Source organism: Thermobia domestica, chromosome 11, assembly GCF_964235325.1.
Source record: "Thermobia domestica chromosome 11, izTheDome1.hap1.1, whole genome shotgun sequence".
NCBI classification, from domain to species: domain Eukaryota; kingdom Metazoa; phylum Arthropoda; class Insecta; order Zygentoma; family Lepismatidae; genus Thermobia; species Thermobia domestica.
Genome location: NC_137464.1, coordinates 16,023,548 through 16,038,121, shown reverse-complemented (window position 1 = coordinate 16,038,121; position 14,574 = coordinate 16,023,548). Strand labels below are relative to the sequence as shown.

The 14,574-nt window shown below is 38.5% G+C and overlaps 1 protein-coding gene across 10 annotated transcripts in view; it reads left to right on the top strand.

Moving 5' to 3' along the window:
- KrT95D (phosphofurin acidic cluster sorting protein KrT95D) overlaps nt 1-14,574 on the top strand; it is a 387,731-nt gene that overhangs the window by 263,791 nt on the left and 109,366 nt on the right. For all 10 annotated transcript variants that reach the window (XM_081730106.1, XM_081730103.1, XM_081730107.1 and 7 more), the window contains exon 5: nt 3,959-4,121. In XM_081730106.1, the coding sequence (XP_081586232.1) occupies nt 3,959-4,121 (163 nt within the window). The remainder of the gene's footprint in view (nt 1-3,958; nt 4,122-14,574) is intronic.

Sequence of the window (14,574 nt, the reverse complement as noted above, 5' to 3'; positions counted from 1 at the left end):
CGTCATCCCTCATATATGACAGGCTAGAATGGCCATATATGCCGGAAGGCCAGAAATGTAATTCCTAACACTCAAAAGAAATCAGAGACCAGTATGTGTATATACGTTTCTTTCCTCCTTTTCTTTGATCCAGTTATAATTTAGTTTTTTTCTTCAAACATTTAGTCAAAAATTATTATTCTGTTTTCCATTATAATGTTTGTAGGCTAGCACATAACATGACTATAGTAAGTTCCATACGTAACATTTCGTTTTCAGCCACTAGAAACAAACGACATTGGAAGTTAGATTAAGTGAGGTGTATCTTTTCGTTTTTATGTAATGCAATAATGTTTCTAATTAAATATCTATTAGGGATAATAATAATAGTTTTAAGAGAAAATATTTTCACCTGTTTACATGAATCCGTCCCATCCTGATATTAGTGGCGTCGATCCTGTTTGAAGGCACAATGTTAAGACAAAACCCATAGAGAATAGATCTAGGAAACAGAGCCATTTACCATTTAAGAGTACCGGTATTTGAACTTCGTAATTAGAGTAACGTGCGTAACTAAATAGGGTAATGTGCATGGCCCCAAATTCAATTTTCGTGAGTTCACAGAATATTCAGGGTTGAGCCAGTGTCGTAGGACAACTGGCGTACCAGTTGAATTAAGAAGAAGTGAAACACTGTCTAGAAAGCCAAAAGTAATTGACGTGAGAGTCATTGTGCTAACTACAATCATCCAACTAACTGCTTTCTGCCAAAGCCGTTCCTGGATTGTAAACTAGTGATTTTAGAACGAACATACAGATATGATGGTGTTCCGTGCACTATTTGAATCGTATTTTTCTTTAGAAAACAAATTTACTCGTAGTATTTATTGTTTTTCCTTATTTACGAGTCAGTTCTGTAATTTGTAAGGCTTGTGCATTCTCCACAGTAATTGCACATATTTTTCCTGCACGTCTTTGGTTAGTAATTTCAGAGCAAAACAAAACAAATATTACAGTTTTCTTCTGAATAGAAAGAACGTAATTTTCTTAATTAAGCAAAATCCATACTCAAGTGTAAAACTTCTGAATTTGTGTGCTTAGCGTCCTTGTCCAATACCGAGGTCATAAAGAATGGAACCTACTATTACTGTGGCCTCCGTACCACAACCGAGACTTGAATTCAGTGCAGTTGGCGGGTGCGCTTATCATCCTAGGTCAGCCCTTATCATATAGGTTATTCCCCACCGTACTAGCTCGCCTCCAAGAGAGCGGATGCTATCGTCCTCGGCATGACAAATTGGAGTACTTATTGACAGGAGAAATGTAGAATTGAGGAAATCACTTTTAAGACTGTATTTGCATAATCTTCAACTTAGTTTTGATACTTCTGTTCTCAACATTAATTCGCATAGCGGTCCATTGAAATTTGTTTTACATTTATAATATACGAGGGCTGCCGAAAAAGTTTCTTGCGAGTACTGTATGAACATTGGCACCAGTGTTCCTTTATTATAACATTCAGAAGAATAGATGCTTTATGTTTAATATATGTAATTGTTTTTTTTTAAGGCTTATTCGTTTAATTTTCACAGCAGTTTGAAGAAGTAGTTTTCTGTAAGAAATGAAAAATTCTCATGAACACTTTCGGGCAAATGCAGTTTAATACCGAAACAATCGAACATGTTATAAAATAGAGGATGTGGCCATACGTATCTTCATCACATGAACTCAATGAAGTCGAAAAACAACCGAGCATCGTCTGAGCCGGCTCGTCTGATTGGCTACTCTCGCTTCCGCCATGATTGTTGGCTCGAAACATTGCGATCTTAGTGGCGCGGAGTGGGCAGAGTAGGTGTGGCGAAGCAGTGACGTATGGCTTCACGATTTTGTTGTATGGGCAGATCCTCTATTCTATAACATCCTTGGAAACAATGCATGGAGAAACTTTTATTTCGCTTTTGGGGATAAAGAACCATGGACTAGTATAAGTGATTTTTCGAATTTCAACATGGTCGCACATTTCTCAGTGATGAACTACGTGAAAGTCGTCCATTCACGTCTGTTGTTTCTAGTAATGTTGGTACTATGGCGTGGAATGGTTGCGAGAGATCGGCATGTGAGATTCACGTATCCTTGAACATGGACATGAACGCAATACATATGTTTTTGCATGGTCAATTGAACGTACAGAAACCTTCAAGCCATTAGATACTACCCAACTTAACGAAACTCAAAAACAGACTTGTCTCAATTGATGTAAAGAAATTCTCAAAAAAATTCAGTATTGGTAAGTCAAATTTAGTGTATTACATCGTTATAGAAGGCGAAACTTGGATCTGTTCATACGAACCCGAAACTAAACAGCAGTCCACTGTTTAAGTGTTTCAAAGCGAGCCGAAACCAACAAACGTTATCTATTCGTTGGAGTGCCAAGCATACAATTGCTTGTTTCTTCGGTTATACTGGACATGCGGCAGCCCGTAGCTTTAGAAGATCGAAAGGCTATAAATGCTGAGTGGTATAGAACGATTTGTTTACCAGAGGTCGTTATGAATTGTGTAAAACAAACTCAAAACTTCGCATCATTCTGCACCACGAAGACGCCAGTTCCCACTTAGCGCATGAAATTGTTTATTTTTGTCCAATAAAAATGTCGAATTAATGACATTGTCCGTACTCCCAAATGATTTTTTTTTCTTGTTCCCACACGTGAAAAGAAGATGCATGGTGAGTGATTTATGTCGCTTGAAGCAGTATTCAGAACAGAAGAACTGTTTTTGAGGTAGCGGACTCAGAGTGGAAAAAATGCTCTCAAAATTGGTTTGATCGTATGCAGAGGTGACTTGATAGTAAAGGTGAATACTTAAAAGAATACGTAAATAAAATTAAAAAAATAATTTCTACAATTTCTCTCGTTTTGTATTGATTGTAGAAGATTTTTCCACTAACCTTCATATGTAATCGTAAAGTCAGGCGTTACGTTTTTCAAGATGTTCTTGCTGTGCGTGTGCAGTAGTGAAAACATCAGAGAACGAACGGGTTGTTTTGGCGAGCTGTATCCAATAATCCAGTTGCCCCTAGGGAAGGTTGGGATGGCTTGGAAATCTCGGTGAACCGAAAAATTCCCCGAGGAAGATGACAGTTCGTGCATGCTGCCTACAAACAGGAGTTTGTTGTAGACAGGTGTTAATGGATATGGAACACATTTCAGTGTTGATGTTATGGGAAAGTTTAAGCTTCTTGTGATGGAGAAACTTGCTAGGTGCATTGTAGATCCTGAGTTATCTACTATATTTCCAGAACAAACTTGAAATCCGGGTGATATTTTGTAGTATACAGTATAGTTGCTTCTATTTCCACTTTTTTTTTTTTTTTTTTTTCAACCAATAGTTGTTGTGGTGTGATAGGGGAAACTTGTTCCGAGCGAAGAATCGTTGAGTATCATTTTCGTCTTATTATTTGTAAACAGTTCAGTATCAATAGACAATATGAAAATGTTGGAAAGCAGATTGTTTAATATTTACAAAATGCTATTAACATAGGCGTAATGCATAAAGACAAGTAAACTAGAACTTTTCATATTAACAGTGCACAAATATAATTAAAGCAGATTTTTTTTATATGGGTGTGTACAAAATTAAAGCAGACTCATACGGGTATGCACAAAAGCAAGTTTAAACAAAAAAAAAAACTTTTTTTTTTCAATAAAAACCATGGTTTTTGCCAACCATGATGGTTATTAAGAAATAGTGATTTTATTATAATTATTTCAAATTGTATTGATGCTTAGAATAATGGCTTTTGTGTAGCATTTTGTCCTTGCCCTTGGCGTTTGTATATTAGTGCTCCGTTAAGAGTAACTAACACTACGGAACATATCTGAACAACAGTAGCAGAAAGTTTATATTCTTTTGCCATGTAAAGCAACTTATACACAACGATTCTGTTAAGTGTTTTGTTTATATCTTTATTTTCTGTAGGTGCTGCAGAAACAAATGGATCTCGAGCTGGACTTGTACAGCGACGCAAAAGAGAAGAGTAACGTCGTAGCCCGAGTGACGATGCTATCGTTAAGTAGTCAACCTGTAGACGCCGAAGACGCAACGGATCGCCAAAAACACATGTCCCTCAGTGAAAACGCAGGTAAAAGCATCTTCCAATATAGCATGTTGTTTTGCAGGTTTGTAACTCAGTGCTCAAAACATATCACATTATTTGCCGAAGGATAAGGGTAAAGTTAATCCCCTGTCGGAAGTATTTATACTGAATCGTGTTGTGCGTGTTCTAGCCCATTTACGTAGAAGGCTTACGAGGAAGGGTAACGAATAATTAGGACAACAGAATGCAACTATCCAGATGCTATTCAATAGAGCTTTTCGGGGCTCCTCTCAATTTCACCCAGTTCGATTTTATTCCAAAATAAACTATCCCCGCTGGTCTAGCGGGTAGCGCATGTCCCTTTTGGTACACATGATCTCGGTTTCGATTCTCAGTGGGAGAGTCCAAAAACTTAGTTTTGCAGTCACTCATTTTCGTTAACCATCTGTCTCTTTTAGCCTAAACGGCATAAGCGTGAGACGTTAAACTATTCACTTTTAATTTCCCATTCCAAAGTCACGGTGAATCTTCTTTTGTTCTTTTCCATATTCCAAACTAGAACACTTTTGAAACTTCAAGTACTAGGCAATATGTCGCGAAGATGCCATTGTTTAGTGTACAAAGCGAATGAAAAGCAGTTCAAATAAATTGATATTTTACACCTCAGATCAAATGGATAAAACTACACAAGTTATTACACTTTATTCACGAATATCAATATCGAAAACGAGTTCTTAGCTTTCAATACAAATTATGAATTCAGTAGGGTAGTTATTAACATTATCTCAATACTTTTGTTGGGCATGGTTGGCTCAGTAGTAGAGCGCTTAATTTGGTGCGTAAGATCCTGGTTCGATCCCCGGCTAAATAAGTTTGTGGTGGACAACATCGTGTACGAGGGTATTCTCGGGGTACTCCCGTTTCCTTTCACGTTCTAGTTCCACCGACTCTTCCATAATGCTTCTCTTAATCGTCAGTCTCAACCTAAAATACATAATTGTGAAACGTTAAACTGAAAAATTTCATTTCAATATTTTTGTTAAAATTCATGAAATTTGTAGACCACTGAATTTGGTACTATCAAAATTTACTAACTTATGTTACTAATATATGGCCAGAAATAGAAGCATCTATGAAGTGCTGAATTCAGGTCTTTTCGAACTGCTTTTGGTTTGCTTTGAATACCAAACAACTGCACATTTTTCGCGACACACACTCCAGTAGTTTGCGTTGTTAAAAATGTCTTACCTAAAAACTGCCTTACTTTGGAAGAGGTACAGAAAATAAGGCAAACTAAAAGGTTAACTATAAATTCAGAATTAAATTGAACGTGGAAATATTGGTAGTAGCTCGTAGTAGGCCAGAAAAACTTCTGTCGGATGATATCTAGAACGTTTCTTTCCGTTATTTAACTCTCCTATCCTCCGTAGGTTAGTAGAGCAAAACTAGGATAGCCAGTTTTTTCTCCTTGTGATTTAAGATCATATTAAGAATGGAAATTACGGATCTGGAATCAAGGGATAGGTACAAAGTAGGGTTATTGATACCCGAAATAGAAATTAAACAACAGTGACTTTATTATGCAGAAATTCACTTACCTTGATTAATATTTTTCCCATGTTCTACTGAAGAAGACAGATTTTTAATAGATGATTGCATACTACTGCTGGTCAATTCTGTAATCGTATTATCATAATTAATATTTTGAAATAAATGACAGGTCACTATGCAAGTATTCCACTGATCTCTTCGTTTTGGTATATGAAGTATACCATCTTTAACCCTTTTAGGTTCTAGTACACGTACCTATTTTTAGGTACTAAAGTAGTGTCTTCATTATTCTATTAAAAAAGTACCAATAAAGCTTTTAACTTCGTAATTTTTCCAAGCATAGAGGCATTGTAGAACACATTACGTATGTCTTCACGCCTTCCTTCGTCGAGATATAGGTGATAACGTCATAACTTTAAAAAAAAATTTTTTTTCGTAAGCCTATTTTTATGTTTTGTGGGCTTACTTTTACACCTAGAAGATTGAAATTTTGCACAAACATTCAGTCCATCGAGTAGTATTTATCAGATTTTTTCAGATCTCTGCGTTTGAGGGACAAAAATTTAAAGAAAAGGGATATTTTTTTAACTCAAAAAATACCTTTTTCCGTGATTTTTATGCCTCAGATACATGATGGAACATGTGAGTGGTACCGTTTGAAAGGCTGGTCTATTCTAAAGAGAGTGAGGCACAAAACATGACCCCAGGATAAATAGGGATGTCTCAGGAAATTTATTACCTGAGATCAGGGTCTTTTGCGGTAATCTGAGGCATTGTGGGGATCATTTGTAAATATTTTCCCGCCTTTACTATTCAAGTTAGAAGCTTGAAATTTAGTACACCCTTAATATTTTTCAGTTGATTTTCAGATCTGTGCGTTAACACAGTGGAAACTAGAGGGGCTCAAAATTTAAAAAAAAAAATCAGAGAAAAATCTCGGTTTCTCTCAAAATGTCCCGCCTCAGGGACATGATAGGGAAATGTGAGTGGTATCGTTTAAAAGGCTGGTCAATTGTGAAAAATACAACGTATAAACCATGATCCTACGACAAATAGGGATGATGCTGTAGCCGCTTGACTGAAAGTCTATAATTGACCTAAAAACGGCATGAACCTAAAAGGGTTGAGAGTCTTCATCCCGGCGAAATTAAAATACCGCTAATTTTGCAGTAATTATGTGATATCTTCAAATAGATAAAAGATAATTGAAATATGGAACAAGAGCGCCCTAGACAATATTATTTTGCGTGAGGTACCGTTATCACAAGTCACCTAGTGGCTTTCCGTTTTCAGCTGTTTAGAAACGCGAAAATAAATGCCGGTTTTCAAACTGGCTCGAAATCGAAAGCAGATAAGTGAGTCGTGATAACGGTTTCTCATGTAAAATATTGTCTAGGGCGCTCTTGTTCCACATTTCGATTATATTTTATCTATTTGAAGATATCACAAAATTACTGTAAAATTAGCGGTATTTTAATTTCGCCGGGATGAAGACTCTTAATATGACCTTCAAATGCATTCTTCTTTTTCCCTTTCCGTTTTATCTTCTACCGCACCTTTATGACACCCCGATAATATTGCTCTTCAAGTAATATCGAAAGGCATGTAACTAGTTTTTTCTTTCTTTTTAACTATCCTTTGCTATACTCTTCTCCCCTCAAAACTTTTTTTTTTTGTTTCAGTTAACTGTTTTTCTCCATTTCTTTCCATATCTACATTTCGATCGCTTACAACTGCTTTTTATCACTCCTTTGTACCTTCTACATTTCTGTCCCGCACAGTACATTACTCCATACTTCATATAGTTTTAGTGTAACCTCGTTCCTAACATAGATTGTTGTGTAATTAATCTCGTGCCTTTGATTCTTGTGGTTCTGAAATCGATTCACGGTATAAACAAGAGAGTTTCTTTGTTGACCAATCACGTCTCACGATTACACACGGAGGCTAAAGGAGACGGTGGTGATGAATAAATTGGTGGAATGAAGAAAGTAGGAGGGAACGGAAGAACCCCGAGAAGACCGACGTAAACAGTGTTTCTCCACCACAAAGTCCACTTGGCGCGAGCTGGGATCGAGCGAGGGACTCCTACTAGAGATGAACGCTCTACCACTGAGTCATCGCGTCCTCCAAGCATTTGAAGCAATTGGGAGGCTAATATATTTAAGATTTAGGGAATTTCATCGTAGAAGCCACAAATAATGTTAAGATCCGATATACTGACTACGCATTGCTGAGTTGAATGAACATCATCTAGGCGTTTGGGAATTTATTTTAGCTACGTTGTAATAGCGCTCCATACCGAAACAGCGTCTTGCATTGATATTGAAACTTGGGTGGTATTTTTCTCTTGTAATCTAAGCTACATATTACGTATTTTGACATTTCCACTTGAGGAGAACTCTTGTCTTTCAGATAAATAAATCAGTTGTCAGGAATGTATTCAGTTTAGATTATGCAGCTTCTTGTAAGTTGTGTCTGAAACACTTCCCGGAACCCTTTTTTCATCGCGAAACTAAATGGTGTGCGAAAATAGCCCTTTCCCGGCACGTAAAGAACTTGTAGAGGAGATATTTCAGGCCAATTCTTTTCACCATGAAATGTACTTTGTAAAACGCCAAGATCTCAAGGCTTTTTGAGTTGCGATACGGCACGTTCAATCTATGAGCGAAATGATCTTTTCCGATTTCTTTTGTTTCTCTTCTCTCGTGTGCTTTCGAGATGTCAAGTTGATGTTTTCAGGATATGGGAACGCAAGAGAAGAAATAGAAAAGAACAATGTGAAGAGAAATCGAGAGCTGGGTCAGAAGCTCTTGCGGAGAGACTAATGATCGTTAGATGCCTGATGGAGGGGTCTTAGCAGAGCATTTACGAATGGTTGTAAAAGATATATGGAATATTATAAAAAGCCAGGTTCAATTTTTACAACGAGTGAGTTTTACATTGTGAAACTAGGGTCAGGCACGTAGCCAGAATTTCGTAATAGGGGGGGTCCGTAACAAATTACTGCGGTTATCACACCAGGGGTTCGATCATTCTAAACTATTTTACTGCAAAGATATATTGGTTCATTTAGCCAGGATTTCGTAATGGGGGGGATGACATGAAATAGTCTGGTTACACACCAGGGGCTCGATCAAAAAAAATCTAAACTATTTTACTGGCAACATACCCATATTGGTTTGTTAGGACTATTAAATTAGGATATGTTAGTAAGTATTTTAATAATAAAGAACTATGAAGAATCTCGAATAAAAGCATATAAAAAAAGTATTAAAAAGATATAGACCTATTCTTTCAATCTTCTTAAGTTCTCCTGAGAGACTACCTGATCGAATCGATTTATCGATCGTCATTTGTAGTCCATAAGATTACCATGGAGCTAGATGAAATTCGGAATGCTCTGTTATAATAATATCCAATTTCAACTTAAGCGTCCCCCCTGTTTCCTCCGCACAAAGCTCCTCATAAGAAAGAGTAACCAAACGCTTGCTGTAACTTTATATTTTTAACGCTGATTCTTCTTTTTTTCTCGTTTCTTTTTATTTCGCCTTCCTCAGTTTTTTTACATTGTTGGTTCCTAAGGGGGAAGGGGTCCGGACTCCCCGGACCCACCCCTTGGCTACGTGCCTGCTAGGGGAGACTTCCAAAGTATGGGAATTCATTACTAAAACTGGAATTTGTAGATACGTAACTATCGGTTGCAATAGACGCATAAGGTCAGAGATGGAGGTTGTTCTTGATGTACTGTATATGTATAATGGACACAAAAGTGATTCAGAAAGTAATGCCTCCAAGGTGATAACTTTGTATGTGTTTGACAGATAGCACCGATACAGGTATCAGTGGAAATCTTGCAATATCAGCTACAAATGGTGGCATCATTTTTCAACATAGTCCCCATTACGGGCAACACACTTGCACCAACACGAAACAAGTTTTTTTTTTTTTTTTTTTATGCCGTCAGCAAGAAATTGTGCCTGCTGGCGACACCATTGCCTAACTTTTGCTTCCACCTCCATGTCACAACTATAGTGTTGGCCGTGAAGATGATCCTTAAGTTTGGGGGAAGAGCCAAAAGTCGCAGGGCGCAAGATCAGCAAAGTAAGCCAACGACTGTGCCTGTGGCGTTTACGATGTGCCCCGGTGTTATTGTTGGCATGCATGCCCTTGTTTAGTTATCCTTAAATTATACCACCACCGATTATGATGTGTAGTTGATAATAATAATTAAAACTGCTGTTGAGATCCAACTTATTCAATGGATACTGAATTCATATTAAAGAAACATTTCTCGATATTTCTTGCCGATTTTGTGATATCTCGAGTCATTACTTATAGTTTGAGATAAATCAACGGACTCTTCTCACCTGAGATGAGTTTCACCACTGAGCTGCCGTCCCGACTTTCGAATAATTTTGAACTGTCCATATGTAGAAGTTCAAACTTGTTAGCCCGGCTCTGTAATATGCCCGACCTCATGTGAACACCAATCCTGTAAGTTGGTAAGGAGCCAGAGTCCGAATCCATGCGAACGGGAGCACGAGCGAGTTCAAGCGTCCTTGAGGATAGCAAGCCCAGTTAGGTTAATTAGCACGAGGTCAAGCTAGCGCGAGTCTCGTTGAGAACGCCGAGCTCGAGTCTGAGCTAATGTGATCTTTTTTGAGATTTGTAAGCGCAAGCGTGATAATGAGCCTAAGCTCACGCAAACACAAGCGAATGCAAGCCTCATTGAGGCTAGTGAACGCAAGAATGCGAGTACAGGCCTAATTGAGGCTAGTGAACGCAAGCATGAGCGAGTACAAGCCCAATTTAGGCTAATAAGCACAAGCAAATGTAAACCTCGTTGAGACTAGTGAGCGCAAGCATGAGCGAGTACAAACCTAGTTGAGACTAGTGAGCACGAGCAAATGCAAGTGTCGTTGAGGCTAATGAGCGCAAGCATGAGCGAGTACGTGCCTAATTGAGGCTAGTGAGCAAAGTGGAGTGCAAGCCTAACTGTGGGTAGTGAGCGCGAGCAAGTGCATGCCTCATTGAGGCTAGTGAGCTCAAGTATGAGCGAATACAGCCTAATTGAATCTAGTGAGTACGAGCAAGTGCAAGCCTGAGAGAGGCGAGTGCAAACTTAATTGAGGGTAATGAGCCTAAGCTCGAGTGAGTATAAGCCTAATCGAGACTGGTAAGCGGAAATAAGCGAGTGGAAACATAATTGAGGATAGCGAACCCCGTGGGATTAATGACCCCAAGTCTGAACTAGTGTGATCTTTATTGAGATTAGTGTGCGCAAGCTTAATTGAGGATAGTGAGGCTAGTGAGCGCAAGTATGAGCGAGTACAAATCTGATTTAAGCTAGTGAGCACAAGCAAGTTCAAGACTGATTGAGGGTCGTGCGTCTAACTCGAGTGAGTGTAAGCCTAATTGAGCCTGGTAAGCGGAAACTTGAGCGAATTCAAGCATAATTGAGAATAGCGAACCCAGAGGGGTTATGAACCTGAGCTTCATTGAGCTAGTGAGCTGAGCTAGCTCTAGTTCGAGTGACACCCAGGTGCAAAATAGCTACTGTATCTCTGTATCTAACAAAATGGCTACTCAAGTAGTCTTAATAGTAGAGTTCCATTGAGTAGCTTCTCTAATTCACAAGATCCCAGATTCAATTCTCGATAAGGCACCGAGACCTCGACTTCCATTACATGGTCTTGAAACAGTGATTTTGACGGAGTCCATGCATATTCTAGTGTTCAACACAATCCTATCTTTAAATAAAAGCTGCATTCGTTTATTTTAATTTTTAAGCAGACTTTTCAGAAAAAAAAGCATATAAAGGATTGAGATCTGTGACGTGTGAAAGCTGGAATAATGTTAAACAATAACCCTAGAGAAAGATTATTACAGCAATAATTTAAAACGAGAAGGAGAGATCTTTGTTTTGTTTATTAACATGAAACAGTGAAGATACAAAGAAAATGCGCATTTTACCTATTCACTTCTTTATATTTTCACTTGCATTATATTAATGTTATTATTATTATTATTATTTCAAGAAAATAAGAAAAGTTTAAAGTCCTTTTTTATATTCAAAATGATAAAAGAAACAAGATATTTTTTCCCTCTCGTTATATTCTTCCGGAGAAAAACTGTTTCCATTTACGTGCCTAGATGCTTGCTTTCATCCATTTCCTGCGTTTTTCTTCTGCTCATCAAAATTTCCGCTTTCGTTTATTCTCTGTGTCTGTGTTTGGGTTATTTTTCATTGTTCTTTCTCTTTTCTATTCTGTTACTGTGCGAGGGATTTGTTTGAATTTGTTTTAGAAAGTTATATATCTTGCAGTGAAGTTTTTCCTTTAAAGATAGAGATTTATAGTGGGCAGAGAGAAAAATTCTTTGTATCGAAATACAGAGGTAGTTTTTGCAGCTAACATGGCTAAATGTTGAGCAGGACTTAACGAGACAAATAGAAAACTCGTATTTTACCTAAGAATGAAGGGTTGCCTGAGGAACGATTTGTCTTAAAATTTTTGCTGATTTGGTCACGCAATAGTGAGGAAATCTTGTTTGTTTGAACTGTCAGAATTTGAAACGTAAGTATTAAATATCAAGCATTGTTGCTAAATACCGATAATTCGTTAACTCAGGGCACGGTGGCCCAGTGGTAAACAATTCACCTCTGGTTCGTGGGGTCCCTGGTTCGATCCTAGCCCGCGCTGAGTGGACTCTGTGGTGGACAAACACCGTGTGCGTTGGTTTTCTCGCTGTACTTTATTCCCACTTTATTCATTCCACCGTCTCATCTAACCTACCTGGGAGCTTGAGGAATTTTCCAGTTGAGTTTAGGTTAACAATTCTCAACCTTCGTGAGACCGCGGCTCGTTAAATTAACCCTGGATATATATAGTGATTATCTCAATAAGACAAGAAATTTTGTAATATGTGTTGGCAATGTGTGAGAGGTTTTTAAAAGAACAAGTGACAATATGGCGGCTCGTCGAAAATTTCGACAATATTTTAATCTGGTACGACATACACAAATTCCATCCGCGTTTGCAATAACCACATCAGGGGCGTCATTTCAAACTGCTTGGGGGGGGGGGCAAGAGCACCACCGACATAAGACTTTCACGTTTTGTACTAGTATATTGACAATCGATTAAAGTATACGTATTCCTCAAGCTCTTGGAGGGGGCAATTGCCCCTTCTGCTTCCCGCCTCCGAACCACATGGGTGCTTAAGTTTGAGGGCATTGGTTTGACTGAGAAAAAACATCACAGGATGAGTGCACAGTGCTCATACACAAAAGAACATTGAGGCTGTCAGAGCTGTTGTCATCAGAACCCGACAGCGTTCTGTTCGGCGTCTCTACACTGCATCGAATAATGACAGAATACTCGGTGAAGAAATTCATCATAATCTTGTAGATGTGTTACATTGAGCTATGCTGGTTGTCCATCGACGATAAAACACACATTAGTCAATGTTAATTACCCTCAGAAACATAAGTGGTATTAATGGAAAGAAAAACACAAAGACAGAATCAATTTTATATTCCATATTGAAGGTGTCCAGTGTTACATTCCTTTCCCATTTGACACACATCGAGCGTGTAGCCAAGCTCTTGCCATACACGTTATACATTAATGTCGTGGTAGATTGGTTTGCTTGCTTGTTCAACAGTGATGCTATATAAAAGGAGACCTAAAGTGTAAATGATTTCAAGTAGAATCAACCATTGAAGTGGGTTCAATACTTCACCATCACAAATATGACCCAGTACCGTGTGCACCAAAAGCACGTGCTGTAGTCTAGGGAGTACTCAGTTAGGGATGAGGACTCACGCGCATTGAAGCATATCAGGACCGACTGATGCAATGGCTTCTGGAATGTGTTCGCAGATGGTAAGGGTGGCTTGGAGACTATCCTTAACGTACTCTCCTCCTCCTCAAATGCAGGACATAATGCCCGTAGTGCGTGAAGACTAAGAAATAAGTTCACTATCGGAACGGCTAATCTATCTGCATGGTAGAAGCTTATTGAACTACTGGTAATATGAAAATAGAGTGTTGCCTTACCCTGTTGGAAGATGACACCTGGTATGTCTGTAACATGTGTTAGGCACCCATGCGGCACAAGCAATTATGGCTAACTGCCAGCTTGATGTTGTTTACTTTGACATTTCAAAGGCCTTTGACGCTATAAACACCAAGTTGCTTCTTTACAAACCCTCTAATAGATACAGTATTCATGAACAGACCCTCTTTTTCCTAGATTATTATCTCTCAGGGAGAGAACAACGCGTTACTCTTCGTGGATCCCTATCTTCGTACAGTCCCATCTTATCTGGAGTCCCTCAGGGGAGCGTGCTAAGTCCGTTTTTGTTGTTACTGCATTTGGACGATTTACCTAGCATCTTTTCATCCTCTTCATCAACTATACTGCTTTTTGTTGATGACTGTAAACTCTGTAGAGTCATTAACTCTATAGATGATGCTTCTTTACTTCAAATTGACCTAGATGTACTAAGAAACTAGTATACTACGTGGAATTTAGCTTTAAACTCCAACAAATGTTCTATCTTTTCTATCTCTTTAACCACCTCCCGGTCCACTTTATCCGAGGTAACCAGGTCCTGGCGGAGCAACCCGAACTATTAAGATTTCCGCCTGTGCTTCAATTTGGACCAGGACGAGTAAATTCGAACTTTGTTTCGTCGACCGTTCTTTCGTGATTTATTGCTAGATATTTCGTATACAACATAGTCACGTTTGGGAGGAAAATTCGACCAGCACTGATCTACTTAGTAAAACGAAATAACTCGGGTTAATCCGGGAAGCGGTTAAAAAAGAATGAGCTTCTTCAGACTTACAGTGTCAACAACAACACCTATTAAACGCGTGTCAACTTAAAAAGATGTAGGCGTTGTCTTTCATGAAAATCTCTCCTTTACGCATCACAT